General features: G+C 39.6%; 1 protein-coding gene across 1 annotated transcript; it reads right to left on the minus strand.

Annotated features, from left to right (window-relative positions):
• Positions 1-950: 950 nt before the first annotated feature.
• Positions 951-10,132, minus strand: sh3gl2a (SH3 domain containing GRB2 like 2a, endophilin A1). Its single transcript, XM_040146378.1, has 8 exons — positions 10,109-10,132; positions 8,658-8,730; positions 7,396-7,539; positions 6,918-7,051; positions 6,652-6,810; positions 5,746-5,849; positions 5,503-5,556; positions 951-1,206 (listed from the first exon to the last, which is right to left on the minus strand). Exons 1-8 carry the CDS (start codon positions 10,115-10,117, stop codon positions 951-953), a joined length of 933 nt encoding a protein of 310 aa, XP_040002312.1. The 5' UTR covers positions 10,118-10,132.
• Between the last annotated feature and the right edge of the window lie 13,195 nt (positions 10,133-23,327).

Consider the following 23,327-nt stretch of genomic DNA (forward strand, 5'->3'; position numbering starts at 1 on the left):
TGTCACATACTTAAGAATACAGTTTCAACCCCCCTTGATAAAAGTACCAAAGAACTAGAGATTGTAAGCTTCACCCTATTGCATCAAACAGATTTACTGACAACTTGCTGTTAGAGTTAATTCAGGTGTTTGTAGGTAACTTTGGTATCTAAACCACATATGACCAATCGTGCACACATGTTGATATTCAAAAAAATAAAAATGCTATGAGTAATCTTGGTTGTAAGTTATCGACTAGATGAATCTGTCTAAAACTCAGAATAGTTGAAATGCGAGGACGTCCTTTGGACAGAATTGTTGGAGCATGACATGGACGTGGTTTCTCCAGAAACGGCCCGAGCATGCCAAGAGACGACTACAGTTGGGAATATTTAAAACAAAACAAAATCAGCTTAACATCTTTTTTTTTATAAGATAAAACGTTAAACACTTGAAACCATGCTTGACCTAGAGTCTCTAACAAACATGAAGCACGTGGACCGATTTTTTTTTTTACTAGCATGTGAGAAAAAAAGCTTCTATCTACTGCAGAGGTTTCCACATAATACAGTGAATGAGAGAGAATGTGGATTTGCAAAGCTGTTCTGATAAACTCATGACGGACTGACAGCCAACTTAAACCAAGACAAAAGCCGTGACAGAAATGGATTAAATGACTATGAAAGCCTGAAGGTATCTCCTGGTATTGGGGGAAGCAACAACATCAATGCAGATTTTTCCTCATTTGAAGTTTTTAGGCTCAGTTGGTGCATACCTGCTTTAATTCGTCATCAATCTTGTTCGTAACTTCGTTCGTTATTGTGTTGTTGCCGTTTGGACTCCTTTAAAGAGGAGCGCAGGTGGATGGTAGGAACGTTTAGGAAAAGCTTAATGGAAATACCGGGGGGGAGGAACTGGAGGCCAGGATTTGTTTTGCCACTTTTGCCGACACGGCTGGTTGTCGTGACGTCCTAGTGGGGCAGCGGCACCAGGATATCCACGTAGTTGATGGGGAAGAAGCCAGAGTTGCCGTGCAGCATCCCCTCGTACCAGTTTTCATCGATCTTATTGGTCAGGGTGATGATGTCACCTTCCTTGAAGCCTAGCTCACCTTCGTTCTCAGGGTCAAAATCGTACAGTGCACGGCAGCAGGGCTGGTCCATAGGGGCTGGAGAAAAGAAAGACGGTTGGACATATAAGAGAAGAAGAGCAGAGTTAGAAGAGAGACTGCATATAAATTAGAGGCATAATGATCACAAAAAAAAAGCTTGTGAAAGGCTCACCTGGAGACCTGGCTGTGAGGGGGGATGGAGGACGTAGCACAGAGGAGAAGACAAGGCAAGAGAGAGACACAAAACATGACCATCAGTGACTGAAATATTTTAATTAGGCAGGCAGTGTTTTAGGGACTCGTTCAGTGTTGTGGGAAATACGCACATTATTCCTGGGACTGTGTCATCACTGCGAAGTACTGGCTGGTTTTTTCTCTTGTTAAACCCCAATCCCTTGCGTTTTACAAGAGATAAGATAAATCTCATCTTTGCGTCGCTTGTCTGATTTTGTTTTTGAGAGTGGAATGGGTTCATTATTGACCCTTGTGGCTTTTTAGGGAAGAAACACCTACTACAACTTCAAAGTACCGGTTGGTGTTTTCTGCTCTCTGGCCTAAGAGCAGTAATGAGTCCATTATGGCTTATTGCACTACAATGAGGCAAAGAAGATGCCGCACAGGAAAAATCAGGTGGACAACAGACACAAAGGTTAGATTTATGCTTTATGGTAAGTGTCCTCAAACTGTATTTTTGATTTTACAAGAGAAAAGACTTTGACGATAAAAACTAATTGATTGATTGATTTGGAAAATCTGGTTAATTGCCCCAACCCTGTAAAATAGCACCCTACAGCTGGTTCCCTGCGTTGGTCCGTGGCTCTGTCCAAAGGTGCATCCAGCACTTCTACAGCTCGCTAATTTACACATTATATCTTGTTTGTTTAATCTTTACAAAAACCGCAGTGTAAAAACAATTCACTGTTTGATGGGACTATTTCTTGGCTCTGAGCAGTTGTGAGGCAGCAAGAGATTCCAGGAAGTTACTGCTCCAGGGCAAGAAATAGTCAAGCGCATAACCCCTTAAAAATAATTAGTGAGTGAGCTTTAGGGTTCTGGTAGGCAGATTTTGTTGCCTTTGGACAGAATCAAAGCAGCTTTTTCGCCAGCTGCCAGTATTTATGCTAAGGTAATTGCTAAGTTAACTTGCTGCTGGCTGTAGCTTCGTATTTAGTGTCCAGACATTATCTAAGTCCAAGTGAATAAGCGCATTTCCCAAAATGTCAGACTATTCCTTTAACATAAAAAAAGAAAAAAAAAGAGGAATTGATTTAATGAAAGGGGACCAAAGAGAAACCAGGGGTTAGACAGAAGCAGCACTGCAGATGAACTGCACTGCAAACAAAAAATGCAGACAAAACACCATTTCCACAGAAGTCCATTTAAAGAAGGATAAAAATAAGAGTGATAGCGAGATTTTGCATCTCTTCCCAAGTCACTCTTGCTCACCTGGAGATCTTGCTGCAAAGGGGGAAGGAGAAAACAAAGTTGAAAAACAGAATTTTAGCAATAGTATTCTTAGATAGATAAATGATGATGAGTAGTTGCAGCAATTAAGAAGACAATAAACAACAAAGCAAGAAGAAACACAAGTTGGACAAGAAATTGAAAGAGAGGCAGACAGACAAAGAAACAGGAGGAAAAGACCGGTCAGAAGACTGACGAGAAGAGAACACAACAGAAATAGCAAATGCTCGTCTGCTGGCAAGCTTTCATTGGTAATGTCGGCCTGGGATTCTTTGCACAGTGATCGGACGGCACTTGCTTTTCTGCTGTTTGTTTATATCATTTGAGTAATTTTCTTATTACAAAAGAGACAAACAAAGAGAGATAGACAAAAAACAAACAAGAAAGATGAAGCAATGGAAGAAAAATTATATCTCTCTGGGATTCACTTTTGTCTCACCTGGAGACCTTGCTGCAAAGAGGAAAGAGGAAACAACACGGGGGAGGGGGAAAGGACACAGCAGAAGTGGTTTTGAGTTTAAAGTGGAAATGACGGAATGCTGCTGAGGAAATGAATTGATGACACATTAACGTATTGACAGAGAAAAAAGCACAAGTTTGACCTGGCTCACCTGGAGACCTTGCCCCTAGAAGAATAAACAGAAATTATAAGGGGAAAGAGAAAAGTGCAGAGTTGTATTTATTTGTTCTGGATTGATGGATATTCTGTTCAGTACAGGTGATAACTGAAATGTTGGGAAAAGAGCTGGGAAAAAGAAAGATAAAATTAGAAAACACCCTAAATTCTCAAATTTACCTCAATTCATGAAAGCACCATGCTTTTATTTTAAACAGGTTAATCAAAATGTTTCTCTTCTGCTGTACAAAAGACCAATTGGATTTTTTTTCTTTAATGTGGAACTAATGTCTATGTATGTATGTGAATTGTGTGTTGTGCTTTATTTCTGTTGTTAATGATTATACTTTTTCTATTTGTTACTGTGCACGTAACGTAAGTCTCTGTTAAAAAAGACGTCTCAGTGAAACTGTTTAAATAAAAGACTACTAACTAACCAAATATACTTTTTCTTACTATTTAAGTAAGAAAGCTCCCTCTTTCTGATTAGCTCCCATTTGTAGTATTTGTTTATCAATGTAGCTGTTTTCAGTTATTACAGACAGTCCACGTACAGTATGGACTGCATACTTGCATTAAAAGGCTTATAGTAGTTGACTGGACTTAATCCATTCTCTCCTCTGGGGGGCTTTTATTGTGAAAACATCTGCAGTAAATGTTGCATTTCAGTAGCTCGATGTTAAGAAATGAAAAGCAAATTGACCAAAATTAATCAGTGGGAGTTATGACGGTACAAGTATGAGTATGGTCTACTGATTAAATATGCTGTATAACGTAATGTATAATGTACTCTAAATTTACCATGCAATGCATTCAAATACATCTGAAGCATTTAGTCTTTTTGTTTTATTTGGCCATTTTGACCAGCATCAGTATTGACTTCTATTTGAGAATTTAAAAAGAAAATTAAAAACAAAGAGAGGGTTGTTAAAGGAAAGAAACATGTCAATTAATAGAAACTAGCCCAGAAACTATCCTTTAAAGGGAAATACTACTACAAATGTTACTGTTGTGTCTTCACATCTGTTGAGACAGAAATTTGTTTCAACCCCACTGAGAGACTACAGGGTGCATGCAGAACCAGGACTAGTTTGTGGACATGTTTCTGAACAGTGAGGTTTATATCCTGGCTCACCTGGAGACCTTGCCCCTAGAAGAATAAACAGAAATTATAAGGGGAAAGAGAAAAGTGCAGAGTTGTATTTATTTGTTCTGGATTGATGGATATTCTGTTCAGTACAGGTGATAACTGAAATGTTGGGAAAAGAGCTGGGAAAAAGAACGATAAAATTAGAAAACACCCTAAATTCTCAAATTTACCTCAATTCATGAAAGCACCATGCTTTTATTTTAAACAGGTTACTCAAAATGTTTCTCTTCTGCTATACAAAAGACCAATTGGATTTTTTTTCTTTAATGTGGAACTAATGTCTATAGTGTATGTGAATTGTGTGTTGTGCTTTATTTCTGTTGTTAATGATTGTACTTTTTTCTATTTGTTACTGTGCACAAGTCTCTGTTAAAAAAGACGTCTCAGTGAAACTGTTTAAATAAAAGACTACTAACTAACCAAATATACTTTTTCTTACTATTTAAGTAAGAAAGCTCCCTCTTTCTGATTAGCTCCCATTTGTAGTATTTGTTTATCAATGTAGCTGTTTTTAGTTATTACAGACAGTCCACGTACAGTATGGACTGCATACTTGCATTAAAAGGCTTATAGTAGTTGACTGGACTTAATCCATTCTCTCCTCTGGGGGGCTTTTATTGTGAAAACATCTGCAGTAAATGTTGCATTTCAGTAGCTCGATGTTAAGAAATGAAAAGCAAATTGACCAAAATTAATCAGTGGGAGTTATGACGGTACAAGTATGAGTATGGTCTACTGATTAAATATGCTGTATAACGTAATGTATAATGTACTCTAAATTTACCATGCAATGCATTCAAATACATCTGAAGCATTTAGTCTTTTTGTTTTATTTGGCCATTTTGACCAGCATCAGTATTGACTTCTATTTGAGAATTTAAAAAGAAAATTAAAAACAAAGAGAGGGTTGTTAAAGGAAAGAAACATGTCAATTAATGGAAACTAGCCCAGAAACTATCCTTTAAAGGGAAATACTACTACAAATGTTACTGTTGTGTCTTCACATCTGTTGAGACAGAAATTTGTTTCAACCCCACTGAGAGACTACAGGGTGCATGCAGAACCAGGACTAGTTTGTGGACATGTTTCTGAACAGTGAGGTTTATATCCTGGGTCTCACCTGGAGAACGAGCACTGTGGATGCCTCCATTGTGGTTCTCACTGATGGAGAAGTCCAGAGACGTGCGTGGTTTAGGCATGTACTCCTTCCTCTGTTTGTTAGAAATGTCCCTTATCCTGCAAAGTTGAAAACAAATAATTCATCAATGCACAAATAATAGAGATTAAAATGAACCTCATTCGATTCCTTTGGCAATAACTGGTAAATAGTAATTCAAACGTGACTGAAATCCTACATTTAAGTACATCCAGCGATGCATGCGGAAAGAAAAAGACCCGGTGGAACAGAAAAGTGTCAATACTGACCGTTCGTCGATCTTACTGGAGAGCTGTGTGAGGATCTCAGCAGCCCGGCTGTGGTACTCTACCTGAGCGTGGACCAACGCGGCGAGCTGGCTCACCTGTTCAATCTGTTGATACGCACAGAAGAAGCACAGGATTTACTACGCACCGACACCACTGGCTGATGATTGCTACTTCTAATTTAAGATTGGGGTGCACTATTTTTTTATTTTTTCAATTAATCATTTAGTCAATGAAATGTCACAAAATTGTGATAAAGTCCATTTTTCCAGAGCCAAAGTGACATCTTGCGTTTCCATGGTTTGTCTGACCAGCAGTTCACAACCCAAAAATGTTGCATTTACATAAAACAGAAAAAAGCATATCCTCATATTTGAGATGGCATGTATTTGGGATGTTTGCTGACAAATGGCTCGACCTGTTATTCAGTCATCAAAGCTTGCGCTTAATTTTCTGTTGATGGAATAACCAATTTGTTAATTGTATATGCAATAATTCAAAATACTCTAGATGTGGATCCTGAACTTGTATGTTAAAACCGTGTGCTCTAAAGGTGACATCTGGTTGAATAAGGAATGCGTAAAAACAACAGTGGTTACCATGGATGGCTGATAGGACATTTACAAAGCCATATACAGTAGAATTGACTAATGTGGAGCTGATAATGAAAACAATAGGGGTTCCCCGTACGTAAAGGGGTCACAACTCCCAATTCACTGCAATAGTTTGAGATGCACAAGAGGGTAATGGAAATGGATGTAGTAGTTGGATTCAGAAAAAGTGGAAAGTTAGTAATGGAATAATAAATAGACATGGTTGTAAACTTAGAACATGTAAGGAAACAATACTGGTTGTGTCAATGGGGAATTCAACTATTTAACACCAAGCAGGGAGGCCACTAACGCTTACATCACTCTCCAGCAGGTTGAACATGCTCTGCTCAGCAATCTCCTTGGAGTCGTCGAACTTCTCAAGTGCTTGTTTGATCTCGTCGTCTGTCACTTTGCCCTGACGTTTCTTCTTATAATCAAAGTCCAGACGGCGACCCTCCAGTTTCTTCAGGTGATGCTGCAAAAGAAGATCAGGTGGTAAATCTGAATCCTTGACCTACAGATGACTTAGATTATTCGTTTTTGTTCCTCCCCCTGTTGTGTAACAGAGTTCTGTACTCGTACTTGAATCTCCTTGAGATCTTTTTCATGGAGGTTCTGCAGTGGATCAATGAAGTTCTGCTTGACCTCCATGTCCAGAGCGTCCTTAACCTCTCCAAGCTCACGCATGGCTTCCCCAGCATCAATCAGAGCAAGGCCTGAAAAAAAGAAACACATTCATAAACTAAAACCATATGTATAAAATACATTTCAATGTCAGTGTATGGTGTAGAAAAAAGGTTCATCTCTTGTAACACTATCTCATTAGAATATACAGCAGATTCTGAAGACATGTTTTAATCTTTAAACAACATTTTAATACCTTCAACTTGTGAATAACAGAGGAAACTTCAGGCATCTTGTCTGGAAAATGGGCTCATACATTTTTCACAACATTGTTACTGCATCCTTGAGGGGATAAAATTGTACCACTTTGTTCTTGTGAAATATATACAAGTGTTTCTTCTCTTTTTCTGAGAAGCTTTTATGTGATGCGGCTCACCAAAGGTGGACTCCTCTCCGAGCTCCCTGCCGAACCTCTGCATGGACTCTCCCAGGATGGTCTCGGTCTGTGTGTAGCCTGGTCCCTTCTCCTGGCCCCGGATACGTGACATGGAGTTCATCATGCTCATCTTGGCTCTGGTGGCTATAAAGACAAGGCACAAGTGAAACCAAACACCTCTGGGCCAAGTGTTTGACCATGTCTTAAATTCGTAGTCAGATAACACGATACCTGAGGCACCAAAGTGAACCCTGTTAAAATGCTTGACTGTAGTTTGCAGTTAATTTGGTGGTTATTTCATGTGAGAGTTTCTAACCAGTTCCCACTAGTAGCAGAACATTTGACAGAATATTCAGTTTCACTGTTATGGAAAAATCAAAGGCATAAAGGGCCAATAAGCCTCAAGGATCAACTGTTATTAGTGTAAGATAAACATCATGTCAATGGATATAGACAGAAAAAAGAATATAAATTTCATAATGTAAAAAAGCCCCAAATAAATTGCAAGATTCAGGTTGATTTAAAACCACAGATGGCGTATTGAGCCATTTTCAACTAATGAAATGCTGATTTTTATAAATTAAGCTTTAAAAAAAACAAAAAACAAAAACAAACAAAAAAAAGTCATCACATTAAGGTCATATCATTTAGTTTACAGCTCAAAAAACATGTTAAAGTGTGTAGTACCTCTTTAATAGTATTTGTATGTATCTTTGTATGAATTAGAGCTGGATGACATGGTTGAAATCATTATATTAATAGGGATATTTTCAGATATCAATATATATCAAAGATATAGGGAACACTGATGTTCAGATTAATAAAATATGCTCTACTGTTTTGCATTACACCAGACCGAACCCCTCATCTGTAAAATGTGTAAGTAGATTTTTTTTTTTTTTTTTTTTTTTTTTACATCAGTTTGCTGGGAATAATCAATATGGCCAAAGAAATTTGTGGAATGATTACATGATGTAATCACATTATGCTGAAAGTCAATCAAAAGTATTGAATTGATGACCGGGCATAATGTGTATAGGTGTACGTCTTTATGACTATGTATATCTGAGTGACTGCATGTTTGTGTGGTCATATGTACATATGATATGTACATGCATATGATGTAAAGTATATTTTTCAAAATGTTTTTGACCAATTTTAATATTGAGTCTTGGGAGGCTAGCCTTTTGGCTAAAAGATATTCGAATAAACAAAACCATCACATTCACACGCTAGCATCATGCACAGCTGGTCTATGTCACCTGGGTTTGGCTGCAGATACTCAGTGGTCTTGGTCATGATGTCCAGCACTGCCCGAGCAGTAGTGTCCACCTTCTGCATACCACATTGTAAAACAACACGTAGAAGGAGACAAAAACAGAAGGTACAGAAACAATGGTTGAGAAAAAGATGTGGGTAGTAACAAAAATAGGTAACGGCTGAAGACTGTGGGAGAGGATGAGAGGAATATAACAGCAATAAAACAATGTATGGATCCTTAAACCAACAATCTAGCAGATTTTAAAAAAAAGGACAAAAGAAAGTGTTGCTTTGTTCTGCAGCTTGATGGTGAGAGAAAGACGTGCAGAGCTGAGAGCCAGCATCCCCTCTGTGTTCTCGTTTCAGTGTAATGAGACTCACCAGTCCCTCTTTAAACACCATACTAGAACCACTTATATGTAAAAACAAGTGATCACATGTAAATTCACACATGCACTAACATGCGTTGATGTTTAAAAATACGTAAACACAAGTATGTATTAATGGTCATGTATGGGAAAAAAAAACATGCAATATGTTATTCAGGGCTAGGATGTTTTAAAGGTGCTATTGTTAATTTTTCTCTGCTGCTGAATGTGGTTTCTTGCCGTGAGCAGGTGGTGGTGATGGTGGCTTGCCAAGAGCTTCAGCCATCGTTGCGTTTACAAGACAAGAAGTTAGAATACGCCCTCTAGACTGGACAATACAGTGACTCACTATCAAAAACTAGTGTTACGAAATGGGACTGGTTGGGGCTAGCTGGTTAGCATGCTAACTTCAGTAGAAGAAAAGAAGTGATAGAAATAGAAGCAAAACAAGAGTTAACATTGGCGTTGCTTTCCACCGCTGGAGGCAGCTCTTGGTGAGTAAAGGAATGAATTTTGATGCTGAATATGCAACATTTCTTCTAGACTGGTAAGTAAACTGCTGTTCATGCTAATGTTGGTTATGTAGCAATAGCAAAAGCGTACATATAGCACCTTTAAGGCAGGCACATGTTTGTGGAAATACACACCAAGATATCAAAGATATGAGAGTCATTAAAAATTCTGGATTAAATACGGGTTATACAAAATAGTGGCAGAGCAGGAACATGATGCCACTATGGGCAAAAAAACCGCAGTGAAGATTTCTGGGTTTGATTGGGACTTCTGAAGAAGAGTTAGCCTATTAGAGTAGTGAATTGAGTTTTCCGACTGTTAAGAAATTTTTGTCCAGTTTTAACTCCACTTAAACCTTCTCTGAATGGGCTCAATTATGCAGGATAACACTGTTGGACCATTGTTACTGTTGGTGTAATCATTTGGTAGGCTCCTGCACAGACCTGTTGGGATCCCACAACATTCATGGTTGATTGAATGATTGTCTAGTATTGAATCTAGTAATAATCTCTAGCATTGGTTGTCATTTTCAACAAGATGGTAAGGGGAAATTGAATAGAGTTTAGTCTTGCCTTTTCCATTTCAGTGAAGTCCACATCGAGCTTCGTTCCTTCTGCTCCTCCAACTTTCTCGCTCACTTTCTGCAAAAAAGACCGAATGAAATGAACATGTTAAGATTTTAGCTTTTAACTTTTAAAAGTTTGACTAAATTGAAGCGCAGTGGGTAGAAATATTACATTTTGCAAATTCCAGAGAGGTCAAATCCAATTCAACAGTTCTCAGTACTGAAATGAAGTTCATGATTGAAATGACATGAAAAACAACCTCAGCCATTGTATATAGAGGAGTGGTGAAGGGAACAAGAACAAGGGAAAAGAACTCCAAGTGCTGCACATGGACACTCTGAACAGATATGATAAATAAAAGATTTCTCACAGATTAAGATTTGTAAGATTCCTTTCGCAAACTGTTTTTGTTCAGAGCAAAATGGAGATGTTTATATTATTATGTTATGTATTTATTTGAAACTCTAACTTTACTGATGAATCAGTAGGATGAAAAAGATAAAGTTCATTAGTAAATTACATATTAAGTGACATGTAACGTAGATGTCAATAAGAGAGTGGTTTGCCCTGTCAGGATGAGAAGTGTGAACCAGTCTGTCTGCAGTATCACCAGGACACAACCTCTCCATTCTAAAGATAATGTCAGCAAACAAATGCACAATTATCAGCTTGACCTTGTGCCTCACATAAAAAGCTATTTTATTAATGACCATATGGCAATATGAACCTCACCTCTCACCAGCGCTCATAGATAACAACGTCAGGAGTGTGTTAGTGATCTTCACACCTCTGATAATGATCTCTAATGGAATAAACCTGGCCTTTTTAATGGGTGTCTCTTGAACAGCTAAACTCTTTCTACAGCAATGGTTCCCAACCTTTTTAGCTTGAGACTCCTTCTAATGAAGCAATGTCTTGTTTGTGACCGTTTGTTGCAGGGTCTTTAAGTTCTGAGTACTTCAAAGAATGATTTTTTCGCTTCTCAGATTGGTTCGTTGAACTATTTTAGAGGACCTGAGGGAATGAAAAATAATTAAAAATAAAAAATAAAAAAAATTTCAGAAAAGTCAGAAAAATAAACATAATTTTGTGCAACAGAAATGTTTTTAAAAACATTTTACTTATCCTGTTAATCATCTTGTGACCCCTCAGATTTTCCTTCGAACTCCTTAGAGACCTTATGTGACAATTTGTACACACAAACCACAATGGCACAATCACACGCCAACGTATAGTTTGCAGCTAACATAGGCGCACATTTTTCTACCTACATTTTTTATGCACACACACCCCTCTTACTCAGTCTAGACAAAGACAGCGTGTTAGTGCCTGACTTTAAAATGACAATGTCAGATCACTGTTCAGTAATGCTGAGATAAGCGTTGGCCCTTATAGCTTCAGACAGGGCACAGATCCATGTGCACAGACATACAACCAGAAAAAAATTCCTCTGGGCTCACGTCCCTTCACTCTCTGTCTGCTGATAATACTTCTAGCTCTGCCACCATCCAGCTCCAATCTGTGATGTAACCACATGCCTTGAGGGGGCAGTAATCTGACACAACAAGGCCAGACACGGCCCTCAGAGGAGGGACGAAGAGAGGAAAAACACCACAATGCGTGACTGACGAAAGCAAAGGTCAGTGGATGAAGTCTTTCCTCGAGTAACAGACAGAAAATACACACTGTACATGTACTTCTTGGACAGGAAAAGTGAATTTGATATTTGTGGTTATTCAATATTCATGCTCGTTTTTACACTGGCACTGTTGTTGTAGGAGAGGGGATGAATGATCTTTGAGTTTAGCAGTCTTTGGAATAAAGCAAGTAAAAATGAGATGTATTTTTCCAGGGACAAAACACAGAGGGTGATCCGTGACTGACAGAGCCTGTGACAGCAGTTTATGCAGTGTAAGACTTTCTGAGGTGCTCTATGAGTCATCTCAGCAAAGTCTCTTCTGATCCCACTTGTGAAACAGCTCAATATTCTGACAGCAAAGCAAAACACACACACACACACACACACACGGTGGAAGCCTAGTAGCGAGCTGCATTTCCTGTCATTAGTTTCACCTACACATCACTACGATGTCGTCAAATCCTCCTTGAGCTGGTTGCCATGGAAACAGGTATCTGCCCTTGCCTGGCTTACCAGGTACACTAGTGTGTACATCTCAGTGTCTGTAACTTCCTGTTATTTCTCTCACCACCTTTCTCCTGCGTCGACCCCCCCTCCCCCCATCAGGCTTGATGGCTAATGGTGATACATGCCTCGCAAAGGCATCATCACCGCCTGGCAAACAATGATAATCTGAGCTGCTAAGGTGGAGGTGAGGATGGCTGTAAAATAGCATTACTGACTGTATGTGTTACGACTCGGTCCACAGCTGTGCCAACACAACCCATGTACATAGTGACACTTCTGGTGTTCATCCAAGCCACCTAATCACATACTGTACTATTTTACACCTAGGATACATTAGAAATGCAGTTACATGTAACTACTACCTGGTTTTAGAAGAAACTGGTATTTACGCTAAACAAGATGATGTCAAACCTGGCTGGACAGCCCTTTATCTGCTTGCTTCTCTCCTACTCTCTGCTCTCACATACACAGTAATTTAATACAGCCAAATTTCCAATAAAGCTCCTCTCATGTACATGTTTTTCTCTTTCTGTTGTCAGACAACGGAACAAGTATGAAATAGTGACCACATGTGAACCAGCAGTCACTTCCAAGCCATTTCCAAGCTGCTGCTCTGCACTGCTAAAATCCAAAAAAAACTTAAAATCTGCTAAATTTTTTTATTATCAATTGATCTGACAATTATATTCTGAATTAACTCAGTCATTTGGTCTATGATATGATAAAATTGTGAAAAGTGTTCCTCACAATTTTCTAAAGCGTAGTGTCATCGATTTGCTTGTTTTATCCAACCAACAGTCCAAACCCAAAGATATTCATGGAATGTTTGGTATTTTTGTTTGAAAAATTACTTAATCGAAAAATCAAACATCAAAATAGTTGTCAACTAATTTTCTCTCGATCAACTAATTGATTTATTGACTAATCATTTCAGCCCTAGTACAAAGGATCAAAAAATGTAGTCTCAGTACTTGCTGGACTCTGCAGACCATTTGTGGACAGAGGATTTTGAACACCAGCAGAAATATAAGCTCTTATCTCATTGCTTGTATTGAGGAGGAAACATTCCTATTTTTCCCACCACTAACATTAAACACGCAGTACTTTAAATTTTGAGGATCGAGCTTGAAGCCTACTGTAGTAAGAGCATTGGAGTTGGCCTTGAGTGATGCAGACACCCTCACCTCACATGGTATTCAGAGCTCTAAATTCAACCATAAATTATTTGCCTGTGTGCCAGTCTTTGTGTGTCCCACATGGAGGATTTCTTTGGCTTAGAGATAGAGAGGGGCTCAGAGTCAGTAGAAGTCAGTCATTTCTTGAGCTAAATGGATAAAAAACAACTCAGGCAAGCAGCGCCTTTGGGGACCCGCGTATAGCTTGGGAGAAGAGGAGAAACTCAATGAATAAAAATGAGCTGTTGGTGGCTGTTTTGAGTAAGAGGAACAGTGCTGCTGTGCACGCTGCTGCCCATGGCTGCTGTCAATGCGTGTTCAACCCCCAGACGCTTGCAAAGTGGAGAGCAAAGACAGAGCTGGTGTTGTGCTCTGATGGCTGCAAGCTGAAGAGACAGCAATTTAGTCCAGTGATGGAAAGGAGATGCACACCAGGATGCATGCATGAACCTAGGCGCATACACACACTTAGAGACACTAAAGGACTATATAGCATGTCACAGCCAATAACCACAGGTCTGATGATTGATCCTTTACTCCCAGTCAGTTACTAAATGTAACCAAATCACCAACATCACCTCACGGACAGAAAACCAAACAGATCTAAAACCTCCTGGGGAACCAGCAACGTCACTGTGCTTTCACACATAACTGATGTCTTTGTCTGTCTGTAATCTGTCCCCCACTCAAAAAAACCACCTCTCTTTTCATTCTCCACCCATCACTCTCTCTTAGCCCTCCCACTCCGCTTCCTCAGCCTGCCTGCAGGGTAAGGACATGACAAGGTTAACCGAGCAGCAGCGGCAGCAATGCAAAGTGAACTTTGCTGGGATGAGTAAAATGCGCAGTTGGCTGCCAGGAACAGCAGTGGCGTAGGTGATACGTAACCTGTGACGCCACAGCTTGCAACGTCACATATTAAGCACGCACACTGGTAGTGGTGGAGACTGTCGTGCAGAGTGCTGATACATGCGAGTAAATGAATATGCAGTTGATTCATGATGCCTCCAGACAAAGAGGCAATGAAGAGACAAGGTTTCACTGCAGAGCTCGGGGTAGAATACTGCTGATACACTGCAGCCATTGTGTTCAACACTACTTTAATGTGATTTAATTCAAAGACATGTTTTTTGACATATTAAAAATACTACTAATAATTGGTGCCAAATAATGTTTCTCCACAAAAACGTGCAATTACATAACAAATTCAAATTACATCTACTCCTTCTCCAACACCGAACAATCCAGATTAAATATGCAAATATTGTTGATTTCAGAAGTTGAACTGCTGGACGCAAAATGTCTCACTTTCACTGAAAGCAAACATACAACTTCTAATGAAAACCATCAGGTCTGGTTCACATAAAGCTTTAGCTCTCTGTCTTCAGTCTCCATTTTTCTCCAGCTGGCAGCCATGTAGAACAAATCAGACCAGATTAAATATGCTAAATGGGGAGAGGAAAGTAGCCTAGAGAGCCTGCCTGGAGCTGCAGGGTGCCCTCCCTCCCTCCCGGTCCGAAAATCTCTTGCATCATCACAAGGGTTGGAGAGTAGGATGTCCTGACTCGCTCTCACGGTGGATCTTTTTAAGAGTACATCAGCGTTGATACAACCTCAGGTGACAAAACAGCATGTAGAAGCTGAAAACCAGCTCAACTTGCGGTGTACTCGCTGCTGAGAGGGATTTTGTACTCGCAACCCCCCAACTTCTCAAGGAATGCATTTTAATGCAAGCCCAAACTGATCATTTCATACACTCAAATGATATTTTTCAATCACCAATGTAGTCATGTCAGAAACCACATGAACTTAAATTAGGACAGAGATCAAAAATAAATATTCTGTACTTACTTAAATACCCGCACCACAAGAACTAAATACCACAAAACGTCAGGTGTGAGACCATCTATTTATTCATTTATAGCCTATTAAGCAAAACTTATTAAAATTTAAAATACAGATTTTAAAAGACCACAGGAAACATTAAAACGCACACAACAAAAAATTTTGAGGTTTAAGATAAAAAATGGAAGTTTTTCAAATAAACAATTTAGCATAATGATTTCAAGAATGACTTGCTCTAGACTTTTAGGTTTTCATTGAACACTGATGCAATCTCTTTTACCCCCCCCCCCCAAAAAAACCCAACAAACCCCAAAACAAACACACAAAAAAAAAAAAAAATTACCCGGTATTGAATCACACTGGTATATTTAATCAACAGCGACAATTCACCTGCAGGCTGACAGTTTTCTTTTCTAAAAAGAGAACTGCCCACAGAGATTAATGAAAACACTCCTGGCAAACACAACAGGACGGTTTAAACAGCGGGGTTTTACACCTGTGTAAGACACCCTGAGCTAATACTATTAAATAGCTGACGAGGAAACCGACCTGAGACACACTCTGACACTGAAAGCGTCTGTTGTTGCTTTTAGACGGAAGTCCAGGATTAGATTACATCGCTCACTTTAGAACACGGTGTGATCAGTACTACAGTATCGTATCTACACATGGATATACAAGCCTGAGGTTATGATGCTGGCTCAATTGTTCTCATGTTTCTACATCTGTTTTTGTGTTTCTCTGAATCATAAATACATTTTGGATTGGGCCAGCCTATCCCAACAAAAACACAAGGAAAAACGAAAAATTATTTTGCAGATTTTCCCCATGACATTTAAAAAAAAAAAAAAAAAAAAGAAGTTTTAATACTTTAATATTATGAACTTCTTTTGCTTTATGTGGTATATTTCTTACTGTATGCCACATAAAGAGTGAGAAAAAAAAGGTGGTATATTTACGTGCCAAGAATACAACCGCTGTGTTTTGGAAACCCCCACTAAATCCATGTCCCAGCCAGTGATTAAATGGACTGTCAGCCTGGTTGAAAAATGTTTTATAAAGGGAAAAAAACCCAAAGACTTTGAAAAGATGTGGGGTTCATTCATGGACTTCCTGAAAAACAATCCCATGGTGGATTCACGCAACACGATAACTATTTGTTGTTAAAGTACAAAGCTTTGGCTTAAATAATGTACAGACAAACTATGCACCATTGGATCTATTCACTTACAAATGAGGGACAACACTACAGCTTCAGTACAGTAGGGCACCTTGAAGTAAGTACTAATTACTAAATCTGTTCAATAAGATCAGGTAAAGAAGTGCACTGAAAGTGCGCAGTAAATGCTAGTGAGGCATGTTAAGGTGTCAGAGGTGTTGGGAGAGGAGGTGCTATTGGAAGAGATGAGTCTTCAAGAGATTTGTGAAGATAAAGAGGGATACCCCTGCTTTAATAGCTCGTTCCACCATCGGGGAACCACAAACGAGAACAGTCTGGACTGAGATTGCTTTTTATTTAGGGATGGCAATGCTAGACGACATTACTTGGAGGAACACAGTGGCTGAGAAGGAGCATAGGCCTGTATGATTGAGTTCAAGCTGATGGGTGCAGACCCAGAAGTCACTCTGTGGGGCAAGCATTAGTAACTTGAATCTGATTTGGGTGGCCATGGGTAGTCAGTGGAAGTCAATGAGCAGCGGAGTGACATGTACCCTTTAAGCTGTTCAAAAAAACAGACGCGTCGCTGCATTCTGAACTTAGAGTCTAAGGCCGTGCAGTGTGAAGCTACACTTAGGGCACAGCATTGAGCTAATTGATGGGAAGATGGGAGGTTTTGCAGGTATTTGATCACAAACCACAGTACTGGACATTTTTGGACTGATGAGGGCGCTAGAAAAAAGTCAGAGGATCACCAAAGTTATTAGAATTCATGCTAAGTGCGGTATAAATAACTGCACCACATTTCATGGCAATCCATCCAACAATTCTGGAAACAAAGTTGTGGACTGACTGACCGCCTGACACTGCCATCTTTAGAGCCACATCAGTAATGTGGCCAAAAATGGAGTAAAATGGTTTTTTTTCTTAATTGTTATTTTGTTTCTATGTTAAAATGGGATAAATGAAAATCACAAAAAATTAGATGGCTTTAATTTGCAAATTTAATATGTTTTTGCATCTTCATGATGTGTGGATGAATGCAGAGGTCCATCGATGCAGTACGTCACCTATTGCACTGTGGATACTGTAATAAGATAATTAAGTGTACGACAGTCTGTTTACTGTTTTGCATCTATCAACCTATACTTTTAGCATTCATAACCGTACTGTTTGCATTAGCATCAGTCACATGGTGCCCAATGTGAGGTGCATAAGGAGTGTGCTGCTGCTGCTGCTATTGCTGCTGCTATTGCTCTCCTCCCCCCCTGCCTCCCACACCTCCTCCCTTCTCTCCTACTCACTAGTCTAATCCCAACTGGGCACACGGAGGCCCCTGCTTTAAATACGCCCAGGGTGGAAGAGGGAGATTAAAAATGACAAGAGTGATTAGCGAGGCTATTAGGAGGTTAGCCCCTGCTGTTGGACAATAACAGGAGAGGATCTGACTCTTCCTGAAGGAGGGGAGAGATGTTAAAATATCCCTCCCCTCCTTCTCCACCTACCTGCTCCCTAACTGCCCTTTTCACCTACTGTGGGGAAGGATCTGAGTGGAAATATCCCCAAGTATGTCATAGGGAAGAGCCGATACCCTCATCACATTTTCCCCTCTCATTCAGTCTGCACTAAGGTTCAGCAGGTATATTTTCCCCCTTTTTTCCACCTCATTTTGTACGGGTATGTTGTCAGAGAGGAAAAGAATGATAAAGGAGGACAGAGGTATAGAAACAGAAAGGCTTGGTCAGTTGGGAACATGACAGTGAAATACCAAAATTTGAGAAGTCAAAAACAATTGCAAACAATGCCCAGAAGATCTTTGTCTTGTCTTATTTTACTTCTTTTTCAGAGCCTCTCTTGTTTTCTTCCTTCCTTTCTACTTCTGTCTTTATCTCTCCCTTTTCCCTCTTCTCAACTCCAAATAACCTCAAGGCCTCGCTGTTCTCATTGTCACATTTCTCATGCAACACTGTGCCGAGTATTCTCACTGCTGGACTGTGACTCAACAATATGTCGGACTGCAGTCACCTTAGCTGGAATCTATGCTGCCACGGTTAAAACCCTGACTTCAGCTGACCAGGATTTCTAAGGACACAACACCAGTAGGACCAAACTGTGAATGGATATTAACACTTTATTTAGGAGCAAACCTATAAGTGTACTGGCTGTCCTGAGAATAGACCTGTGCTCTCGTGGAATCAGGGAAAATCCATTTGTTACTCTTAAATCCTGGTGTTCAGAGCCAGCGTGGGGGTGACTCGTTCCCGCTCCTACTACAGCTGTTTCAGGATGATAGTAATCCCCACAGAACATCAAGGCCTGGGGTGGCATTAGCGGGGAGAAAATTCAACAGTGCCGCTGGCCGGGATGTTTGACAAAACCACTGAGAAACAAGCAATGACGACAGTCTTAACACGGCCTACCAGGAAACAAAAGTGGTACCCCAAATTAGCCGGTCAGTTCAGACAATTCAGTACCTGTAAGGACAGGCAGGTATAAAGTAGAAACTGACTGGACGAGCACCCAGACAGGAAAGGGGGCCAACTGTTTCCTCTGTCCAGGCCCATGCCAGCATCAGTCCACTGGTTGGCCATGTTGCTTCACTGACCTCTATCCTCTCTGGGTGAGTGGCCTGCGGCTATTATAATCTGATTTGTAAGCCTTTGCATGGCTCTTATGTAACAGCAGGGATGAGTCTGTAGCTGGGGAGATGTGTGCACACACTCCAATCCATCCATGTACCGCTCGGTAAATGAGAGAGGAGAGGGGTGAGGGGGAGGAGGGGGAGAAGCAGCTGGCACAGTATGCGGGAGGAAAGCGTGCCAGAGTTTCTGAGCACTGAGATATGTGGTGATGATGACGAAGAAACCAAGATGGAGGGGCCAATAACGGCACACACACGACAGTTATAGTGATCTGTGTGATTTATGGATTTTAGTGAGAGTAACACAGAATACGCCTTTGTGGAACTGTAAGTAGGGAAATTAAACCTGGACCCACTGGAAGTATCTCATCTATTGTGCTAAAATTGCTTGATCATAAAATTACATTACTTACGCAAAGCATTTTCTGGACAATCACACTTTCAAGTATTCCTCTGCCAGACCACCTATTGTTTTGCCCGGGCACCGCATGAAGGTGTGAAAGACTCAATGTGTTCATAATTCCCTCTCGCAATTGTTTTCTAACCTCTCAATGCCTTTCCAGCGGATTTGGTAGTATCACCTGTTTACTGAAGTCTATTTTTGACTCTCTTTTTGTCCATACCTTGTCCTTTCTTTCGTGACATCCATCCTCTTTCCATCTTAACATCCTGTCTAACCACCTCCACAACAGAGAGTGGTGCCGTAGAATAGTCTGATATTTTCCCTTTTTAAACACTGGATATTGAGCTTTCATATTATTATGAAGGGACCCTCCTAACCACAACTCAATAAAAATAAATTTCAATGTTTTAAATTTTTGTTTAATTTTTTTTGCGTTTAATATATTTATTTAATTGTAGAATAACATTTGTTTGCCTTCATTTAAGGAGCAGCTCAGCACCAGCTGAAAATCTTGTTTTGGATGACGTTAAGTGGTTAATTTCTCACTTCACTGCAGTAATGTGGAGGTGTTCTCCAGGGTGGGACAGTGCACTGTGACATCACTGTTGGGTGTGGTCAGAGGTGCAATAGACTTTAAACTTTCAAAAAGGTTTTACCAGACCAGGCAGGAAAATGCTTATTTTCAGCCTGGTGTTAAATTAAACTCTTAAAGGTAATAATCTGAACCTGAGATTCCCTTTCTGTAACATTACGAAAACGATTCTCCAGCAGTAACACCAATGGCACACTGTGAATGGCCTTCTTCTCTCCCAAGCTTGCTCAAGCTGTTACATAACTATTTGTGGCAACTTTCGTGTTTGCAACCAAGTGCAACAAGATTAGTGTCTTCCAGGAAAGAATGTTTGAAATTGTGCGCTCCTATCCCCACATTTAAAAGACTCATTGTGTCTCCACTGTCCCGTTGACGGTCAGCTTCTCACACTACTTTCAAGTGTGGCCGTTTGGATAAACTTAAACGCTTGATTTTAAAACTTGGTCGAACAACATGTCTTAGGAACTAGTTCTGATTGAGCACAAACTCACCCCTTATTTTTCTTGCCCTAAAAAAATCCGTAGCGAGTCCATCCTGTCAACGTCATTTGCACTCAAAAACAAAGATCATGCAGATCTGACCGATGAAAGATTGAAGAAAAACGTTGTTAATAATATAACTCGAATTACTACAACTTTTACAGCTGCATCAATATCATCCATGCATTTCACATTATTGGCCATTTTTCTGTTGCCATTTTTCATGGATGTACTTAGGTAGCTGGCAAGCTATGTAGGAAGCTGACATCTGCATGCTGAACCCCACCTTCCAAGGTCTGAGACTAGGCTAAAGGAGGGACTGAATACTAAAACATTTAAAAATTAGTATCATTTTCATTCACCACCAAAAGATAAGAGAGGAACATGACCCAGAAGCAATGATTTATAAACGATAAATCATCCTTGCCGTGACTCACCATTCACTCAAACACACCAAAGACCCCCCCCACACACACGCAGCAGAGACACATATGAAGCACAACCAGCTCCATAAACAACACACTAGCTTTCTCTTTCTCTGTACTTGAACGCCAATCTGGAATTTCCATTTCAAACACGAGCGTCTCTCTCAGAAGAGATAATGACAAAACTTTGAGGCTTGTCGGGGACTTGACTTTTTCCAGCACACAACTGAAAAGGGAAACATATTTATTTATACAGTAGGTTCACAGTAATATCATTTTAATGTTTACCCAGCAGTGTCGTGAGTTAATGATGGTGTCGTCTACCATAATGAACACTGAAAATCAGTATTGATGACTGTTATTAAGGCGCAGTCTCAGGCTGCTGCCTCCAATGTGTGTGTGTATGTATCTGTAATCCACCGATTAAAAAACACATCATTTATCCTACAGATTATCGCCCAGCTACTGGTCAGAATAAAGTTCTGGGCAGTAAATCTCTCTGCCAGTTTATTAGTCATAAAGAAAGTCGTATGAAACTTTCTTCATCTTGAAGTGGTGCAATTTGTATTGATTCTATATTAAGGTGTTCCTTATATTGTCTTGTCAACTTTGAATTACATCCAGTCTGATCAATAATATTTCTGGAATCTGCCTATACATAAAATATAATGATATTCAAAATCCACACACACAAGTTAAGCACATAGTCGTGCATTATAAGTGACTCAAGAGGATTGCAGTGCGTCACCAGACAGTTACCTCAGCACTGAGGCTTTTATACACAGTGAATCCAGGAAGAACAGATTATAATATTCACTTTAAAATCATGATCACATTAGGTAACTCTGGGGAAAGTGACATAGCAGCCATTTTATAAATCCGCTGCTTTCTTTACTTGTTGTGGGAAGCCATGATTGTTGGTTTTCTATCATATCAGTCTCAGGGGAAACAGTGAGGGAGGTTCAGGAAAGAAGCTAGCATGTGTTTCCAAGCAGGAAAGACCCTCACTGGTTTGTGTTTCTGCGGAGGTGTTTTACCTTTTACACAAAGTGTTCACACTCATAAATACACATGCAATCACAAACACAAACACAAACACACACACAAACACAAACACACACACACACACACACACACACACAGAGGAGAGACAACGGTTCAACTGATGCCTTGTGCAGGTAATTTAAAAAACTAAAAAAATCCACACTTAACACAACAATGTAGCTGCACACCATCAGTCGATGTCAAAAATAATCCTCCAAAAGAACAGATGACTATTTATCAAAAATAAAGCCCAACTAAGATTCTAATTCTACTTCGTCTGCAGTAAATTTTATTGTTGAGCTGAAACAACTGGTCAAATTAGAGTAGCCGATCAACAGAAAATTAATTGGCAGCTTCTCTGAAAATAGATGAGTCATCATTTTCAAGCAGTAATGCCAAAAAGGTCCTCATTGCAGCTTCTCAAAAGCCAGGATTTTCTGTTTTGCTTCGTCTGATGTGATTGTAAACTGAATATCTTCAGGTTTTTGACTGTTAGTCTGACAAAACAAGTCAATCTGAAAACATCATCCTGGGCTTTAGGAATCTATGATAGACATTTTAAAAATATTTTTCTGATATTTTATAAATCAAACAGTTAATTGAGAAAGTACCGAAACACATTATTGCATATTATATTACATATTAGTAACTTACTATACAGGACATAAAGCCATAATGTAACATGATTCAAAATTCTGTAATAAAATATATTGTTATTTATAACCACAATGCATAAACATGTAAAAAAATGGGGTTTGTTCTTTTAAATAATTTTACATTTTAAGTGCAAGGCAATGTGTTGGTACAATGAAGTACACATAAATAGTACATAATGTATAATGTAATGCAAGATGCACATTATACACATTTATACAAAAATAATAAATTGAACATATTAGAAAACAGATGACAGGTACAAAAGATATGAGTGACAAAGGATTTGCAGCAAAAGGGGGGAACAAATAAATAAGATAAGTAAAGAGAGAGGCCAGTGTGTCAGAGGGTATATGCTGTGACAGTATGCCTGCAGAGTAACTGTGTTTGAATCATTAGGGAAAACAAGATCTTGTCATAATCTACCAAGAGTGTACGGACTGTGCCTGTGGTCAGTGAGAGTTCAGGAGACACGAAAACACACTTGAACAAGGTCCCTGAAACCGACGCAAGCTTTTCGTACTGAATCCAAACAAACGCTGCCTAGCATGAAAGACGATTCATTGTCGTTGATGATGAAGATAAATGTCTTTTATTTCTAATTTCAAGCTAGACCATCCAGCAGCGACAGCAGAATAATGGATCCTGGAAGAAACGAGCTG

Source organism: Xiphias gladius, chromosome 15, assembly GCF_016859285.1.
Source record: "Xiphias gladius isolate SHS-SW01 ecotype Sanya breed wild chromosome 15, ASM1685928v1, whole genome shotgun sequence".
Classification (NCBI taxonomy): domain Eukaryota; kingdom Metazoa; phylum Chordata; class Actinopteri; order Istiophoriformes; family Xiphiidae; genus Xiphias; species Xiphias gladius.

Excerpts from the sequence above, each read along its gene's own strand:
- sh3gl2a (XM_040146378.1), bottom strand. Across the intron at positions 5,850-6,651 it reads TCAACCTGCTGGAGAGTGAT|ATTGAACAGGTGAGCCAGCT; the intron begins GTAAGCGTTAGT and ends GCGTATCAACAG. Across the intron at positions 1,207-5,502 it reads TACATGCCTAAACCACGCAC|TCTCTCTTCTAACTCTGCTC; the intron begins GTCTCTGGACTT and ends ATTTATATGCAG.